Source organism: Bombyx mori, chromosome 17, assembly GCF_030269925.1.
Source record: "Bombyx mori chromosome 17, ASM3026992v2".
Lineage (NCBI taxonomy): Eukaryota > Metazoa > Arthropoda > Insecta > Lepidoptera > Bombycidae > Bombyx > Bombyx mori.
The window spans coordinates 2,320,725-2,327,219 of record NC_085123.1 but is presented as its reverse complement, the minus strand read 5'-3'; the positions used below and the strand labels follow the sequence as shown (position 1 = coordinate 2,327,219).

The window sequence follows — 6,495 nt, the reverse complement described above, 5'->3', positions numbered from 1 at the left end:
CGCTCCTTCCATAGGCTCCTTCAGCTGCTCAGAGTTTGATTGAGTTGAGTTGATGTCCGATTGTCATTGAATATAGGACGGGCCAAAGGGTTAAATACATGCTTCCCTTATTAAATAATACTAAAAGCATGTACGGGTACCTATAGACTTTTATTCATATTTATTTATTTTAATTCCTTAAAGTGTTTATATATATCCTGTTACATTAATAATACGCCAGCCGCCATCTATTGTCAGATTGTACGTTACTATGTTACGAAAAGCAATTTAATTTTGATATCTTAAGTTATGTACTTCTGTATGTTTTGACATGTCCTTCTTCAAACGATGCTTGTGTACTTAACGATAGGCAGCGGTTTGGCTGTAGCGTCCCTGGCATTGCTGATGTCCATGGGCGACAGTAACCACTCACCACCAGGCGGGCCGTGTGCTCGTGCGTGCGTGCTCGGCCCTGCAATAAAAAAAATACCACTAAAACAACAAGACAAAGTTAACATTAATAACTCCGAAATTGCTAACTCTCTTATTAATTTACTTATGAAATGATTCGTGGCTAAACTGGTACTAAGTTGCTACTGATGCCTAACACCACGAACGGATCCCTTCTTCGCGGAAAAAGGGTAGGGCGTTACCTAGTAGTAGTTACGCAAATTATTATTATCGAGAATTTGATTTTTATTACACAACGTCATTCCTTCCTTGTGGAAATCGTTGATGAACATGAGTCAAGTATGTATTTCATTAGAAAAACTATTGCCTCGCTGTGGGATTGGACAACCGGCACAGTCACATTGAATCGAGGTTATTGAGGCCGTTTCCAAATTACAGCACAAGAGCGCATTATGCGGCATAATGCTCAACTAAGCTTTAAGTACATACAGGTAGTTTTCCAATTACAGAGCATAATGCGACTCAGTGACGCACAATGCCGAATTATGGTGAAGCTTAGTTGAGCATTATGCCGCATAATGCGCTCTTGTGCTGTAATTGGAAAACGGCCTGAGTATTGCTTAGCTGCTTCGCGGTCTCCGCTGTACTTACAAGTGATTCGAATATTAAATACATTTATTTAGTTTATTATGGTGTGGTTTGCCTGTTGCATTATCACCTTTGATTTTACAAAAACTGCCCGCCCCACCCACGAAGTCGGAGCTGACGGTCACGAGTTTTCAAAATATAAATCCCTAATGCATTTTACGAATTTTCGCTCGAGAAGAAATAATTGACCGAATTTGTACCTGGCTCCCTAATATGTGAAACGTGCATTATTAAGTGTATTATCTATGGACAAATACCAACCATCTTCAACTAGGTATTGCGCAAAAAATTAAAAATGATTTAAATGTAAGCAAAGCCTTTTTTTAAAATTAAATAGATAAGCTTTGCTTACCTAATTCTCTAAAAATAGAGAAAAATTGGATAAGGAACACTCAGAGAGGAAAAAGCAACGTATTATATCAATAAAAAATAAATAAATAAAAGATAAAAATGAAATAAATCCTCTTTATGTTGCGGATAATGACATAAAAAAATTGCGAATCCGGTAAATCCGTTTCCGTTTCTAGTTCTAAATTTAATTATTTTGTTCTTAATCACTGGTCACGTGTAGGCATAGTAATTAATTTAGTTTAATATGCATATAATGTCTGCGTAGTGTATTTATTTAGGAGTTTACTATACTGCTGCTCCCTTTATACTGTGAACAAAGTGTGCATAAATATAGTAAAAAATTTAATTCAGTTTGTCAAATCATACAGAAAAAAACGAATTTCACAAATGGATGATTCTATCGAACGTGTTATAGAAAATATTAAGCTCCAAGAGCAAGACAACGACGCTAAATTAAAAGAAAAGCGGGAATGTAAGCATAGATTAATAATTTATTTTGAAAGAAACTGATTTACAGAGTAGCTTTAGACGTCCGCTATCTTAATACCTCCTAAATAGAATTCATTAGATGACTGAAAGTTTGGATGTAGTCGACATTTGTTTTGTATTTATTTTGAATTATTTATAGTGTATCGTCTATTATGTATAGTATTAAGGTATTATTTATATATATTATATTCATCAAAAAGTTCCTGATACCACATTAATTAATAAATCACCATTCACTTGAAACCAATAAAAAATCGTAATGCTACACTAATAATTCTAAAAATAAGATTTTACAGACTAATAAACCTAAATTACACATTAGCAGTAAAGGGCAAATCCCTACAATCAAAACGACCCACGCTTAATTCATGATGTAACTTTTTAAAACGTTTTTTTGGTGTCCATCACATTAATGTCCGTTGGCAAGCGCAGCGTTCTTTTATAATATTAGAAAAAAAAAACCACTGCTACTCATTATCCGGTGACTCCATTATTGGTCTCTTGCATTACCTACAGGAAGATATAGGGTGATGTTTTTGTAGGCCGTGCTATTTTTATCACTTTGCTTTGGAGACAATTGATTTCATAATTCATTATCTGTGAATATTTTGATGTTAATCAATAAATTGTCTTAAATTGTATTAATTCAGTCGAATCCAAGTTAATATTGTTGAAACGGAGTATTCGAGAGGTCACGTCGCAGATATCTAAACTGGACCAAGATATCCCACAATTAACAAACTCTACAGGTAAACTACAATTAGAAGTCGAGCAAGCCCGAATTCAGCGAGATGCTCTAATGCAGTTGCTAAATGATTCTAAAAACGAATTGAAAGAATTTAGGATTAAAACTGTGAGTGAATTCATATTTTTATTGTTTACTAAAAATTTCTTTATCGCTGTCGAAGTACCGGGTTTTCACCACTATTCAAGGACGGTAGCTTTGCCAGAGAAGCAACCAGGTCCCTGTCTACTGTAAATAACAGATACCGAAAGCCTCCATTAAGAAGATTCTGCCAATAATTTTACATAGGATATGAGACTGGGAAGCGCTTTGAGTATAGCGCTCTCAAGATCAACTCTCTCAATTGCGGGTTTTAAAATGAACTCTTGTTATTTTCTTAAAATGAAAAAGGAAAAATATTTGTAACTCTCACTTTTATCTAGAAATCCCAAAATTATGTAAAAAAAGGCAACATTAATCAAAAAACGTCACTAGTAAGTAGAATGACAATAACAAATAACACCGTTATAGCATGGAGCAGGCGTACGACGTGGAACACTCTAGGCCTTAGTAAGAATAAAATAGTAGATTTATACGAGAAGCTCTCGGTCTTCTGAGCCGCCAAACTCTCGTTCGACTGCGTTCTAGAACTGTAGCGTGGGGAGTATACTATATGGGGATTAAATTGGCAATGAGCTGCCCACTGGGTTATATTTTTATTTTTATTGCTTAGATGGGTGGACGAGCTCACAGTTCACCTGGTATTAATTGGTTGCTGAAGCCCATAGACATCTACAACGTAAATGCGCCATCCACCTTAAGATATAAGTTCTAAGGTCTCAAGTATAGTTACAAAGGCTGCCCCACCCTTCAAACCGAAACGCATTACTGCTTCACGGCAGAAATAGGCAGGGTGGTGGTACCTACCCGTGCGGACTCACAAGAGGTCCTACCACCAGACTATCCAATCTACGTGGGCTCACGACAGACCCGACACGACACTAGCACTTAATATTACAATAATTATCAGTAGGAGTAGGAGAGGTACGTAGAAATATGGAATGAGCATAGCATTGACCGGATGATGAGGAATAGATACGGGTACGTAATGGTTGAAGGAGGCTAGAATGGCAAACCCGAAATCCTTGTGTATTATCTCTATAGACGCTTATCATCATGAGATCCTTTTGCCGCAACACTCATTGAAATAGGAGTGTTTTTTTATTAATGCCCCACTTAGTTAACTAGGGTATGTTTTGGCAATTGCTCTTGTATTATGCGGTCTTTGCGACCAAGAACAGTAATAGCCGGCAAAATGAAGTTTAAATCAAAGAGTTATAGAAAGGAAAATTATAAATTTATTCATTGCGCAGTGAGAGTATAGATAAATTTGTTTGACAATATTTAAAACTTTTTTTTTGCTAAGTCTCGATCGTTCTCTTCCATCCATCTACTTTCCACATGACACGTGCCGAAATAGAGCTCTGTACAGTTGTAACATTATTGAAATTGATTGAACTATAATAATATTTCGCGAAGTAAAAATCTGTACACTTTCTACTGAACAGCTCTTAATTACTCTGCGATTTGTATTTCACAAAAACACAGGAGAAAGGAATATCAACAGTTTGGAATCTACGAGCATCGCTGTGTAACTCAGTTAAAGAAATTACTGACAAATGCGATGTGCAGACCTTACTGTTGAACAATTTGAAAACCGACCTACATTCTCGACCGATGCCGATAAGTACAAATAAATTGACCGTGAATACGGAAAAATTAGAAATAGCCACAGAGAAACTGAACAGAGCTATAAAAGAAAGAGATTATTTATTGAGAGAACCTGAGATCGGGGATGAGTATATTCGGTAAGAGTTTTAACTGTAGTGTAGTAATCTGTAGCTCCGGAAACCTTTCCAACTGTATTATTTTAGAAATTGCGAAATAAATGAGGTCACATGGGGTATCGGCTCAAAAACGTTAATACTATTTAGATGAAATTTTACACGGCGCATTAAAATAAATTTAAATGAATGCCTTCTAAATTAGGCACATGTGAATTTTTTTGTTTAATACATAATTAAACACTAGATTATTTCCTTTAATATAAAATAATTATGAATGATAAGTTCCAAACGAGTCTCCCATTTTATCAATATAACTAGTAGAGTTAAAAAAAATATGTTAATAGCATCAGTTTAAAACGACACAAACGCTCTTTCCACGCCAAAAAGGCGCCATGTCGTCGAATTGCAGAGAACTGTTTGCTTTTCAAGATGTTTTCGCTCTTTTCTTCATAAAAATTTAGTTTACGATTGAACTAAATATCAAATTGGAAATTTATTTCATTATTAGACAGTTTAGACACTGAGTGGTGGTTAATTAGTTTTTTTTATATTTTCAGTATTAAAAATGCTTTAAGGTATTCTGAAACAAAAATCACTAGCATTTTAGAAAAAAATATGAATTTTTTAGATTCTCATACGTAACTGTCAAGGTAAGAGCTTTGTATTACTAACATTATTTTGGGACACGAAATTGAATAATAGTCTATAGAATAGTCTTGAATATCAATTACTTCTAAGCAGCTTCTTCATATCTTAAATTTCGTGTACAATGTGATGAGGTCATAATATTAATTAATTCTATATATAATAAATACAATAATATTTTCACTAAGGAAAACCTAAGACACAAAGTTTGCACACACATTTTACTGGATTCTTGAAGGGAACAAAGGAAAGCAGCAAAGTAGGACGTAGGTACCGCACCTATTAAGTAGGATGTCAATGTCAACTGTCATTTGGTGTTGACACTGTTGACTTGTTATGTCATTGCAATTGTGCAATTGCTTCGAATTTGACAGATTGACCGAAAAACTTATTAATTTGTAAAATAATTTAGTCAAATGCAAAACCTACAATCTAGACTCGATACTGTGAATTGTGAAACTATAAACTTTTCAAACGAATCAAAATAGTGTTAAGCATAAAAGTAGGAAAAAATGTTGAGAAATCTAAATTATTTAAGGTGACCATTTAATCCACAGCTTAATATTGTATAATAATGCTTAATATTAACAAGTTTATGTTTACAGGCATTGTTTTCGTGTTAGCGGAATTAGATTTAAAAGCAGCAATGTTGAAATTAACGAAAATGAACCGGTAAAATTTTCAACGAGCAGAGCTGCCTCTAGAGGTCCCGTTCCTTTAATCAGCAAAATAAATGATGATATGCCTTGGTACCAACCGTACGTAGTCATCGGAAGCGTTGCAATCTTCATGTTATATTTTTGTGTTTTGAGGGAAGAAAGTGACATTGACCGGGAATTCGACAAAACACTTTATGATAGGATAAAAGGCTTAGAAAAAGAACAACTCCTCCAATCATACAGATACAACAAAGAACATGGTAAAAGTGTTATTGAAATCGAAGAGAGATTGCTGGAAATTGAGAAGGCAGAGAAGGAACTACAGCTTTGAATATAATATCAATAGATTTGTTTTATAGATGTTTAAAAGTATCATTAAAGAAAGTTAATTTATTTACCTAGACAGTGTTATTTTATAACCATCCTCAGAAGTCCTCTGCTGAATATATTCTCATCCTTGGATTTTCAAAGTGACAATGCTAATCTTGTTGATTTTGTAAGATTAATAAGTTAGCTACACTTAATTACTACTCTAAAAATAAAAAAAATATGAATTAAGGAAGTCAAAATTCACAGTATCAAGTGTACTAAAAGTTGAAAGATTGTGTTTAGGACATCTGAGGAAAAGCTAATCTACTAGTTAAACTTATACATAATGTTGTGTATTTATTATTTGGTGTGCTTATATTATAGAATAGTGAACGATGTTAATTTACAAATGCCACTATCTAGCGAATTTTTT

At 34.2% G+C, this 6,495-nt stretch overlaps 2 protein-coding genes across 3 annotated transcripts; both read left to right on the top strand.

Annotated features, from left to right (window-relative positions):
• Window positions 1-1,544: 1,544 nt before the first annotated feature.
• LOC101746409 (uncharacterized) lies at window positions 1,545-5,311 on the top strand. 2 transcript variants are annotated; one of them, XM_021348150.3, is made up of 4 exons: window positions 1,545-1,861; window positions 2,628-2,731; window positions 4,211-4,470; window positions 5,007-5,311. In XM_021348150.3, the coding sequence occupies exons 1-4, from the start codon at window positions 1,777-1,779 to the stop codon at window positions 5,089-5,091; spliced, it is 534 nt and encodes a 177-aa protein (XP_021203825.2). In that variant the 5' UTR covers window positions 1,545-1,776; the 3' UTR covers window positions 5,092-5,311. The 2 variants fall into 2 exon arrangements, with proteins under 2 accessions (XP_021203825.2, XP_004921992.2); XM_004921935.5 differs by having other exon boundaries at window positions 1,549-1,861; window positions 2,529-2,731; window positions 5,007-5,151.
• Window positions 5,312-5,408: 97 nt separating this feature from the next.
• Window positions 5,409-6,154, top strand: LOC119628355 (uncharacterized). The gene is made up of 2 exons (XM_012690442.4): window positions 5,409-5,632; window positions 5,700-6,154. Exons 1-2 carry the CDS (start codon window positions 5,607-5,609, stop codon window positions 6,082-6,084), a joined length of 411 nt encoding a protein of 136 aa, XP_012545896.2. The 5' UTR covers window positions 5,409-5,606; the 3' UTR covers window positions 6,085-6,154.
• Window positions 6,155-6,495: the final 341 nt, after the last annotated feature.

Coding starts and splice junctions, on each gene's coding strand:
- LOC101746409 (XM_004921935.5), top strand. CDS start 1,777: ATGGATGATTCTATCGAACGTGTTATAGAAAATATTAAGCTCCAAGAG. Junction 1,862..2,528: donor ATTAAAAGAAAAGCGGGAAT/GTAAGCATAGAT, acceptor GTATTAATTCAG/TCGAATCCAAGTTAATATTG. Junction 4,471..5,006: donor ATCGGGGATGAGTATATTCG/GTAAGAGTTTTA, acceptor TTATATTTTCAG/TATTAAAAATGCTTTAAGGT.
- LOC119628355 (XM_012690442.4), top strand. CDS start 5,607: ATGTTGAGAAATCTAAATTATTTAAG. Junction 5,633..5,699: donor AGAAATCTAAATTATTTAAG/GTGACCATTTAA, acceptor TTATGTTTACAG/GCATTGTTTTCGTGTTAGCG.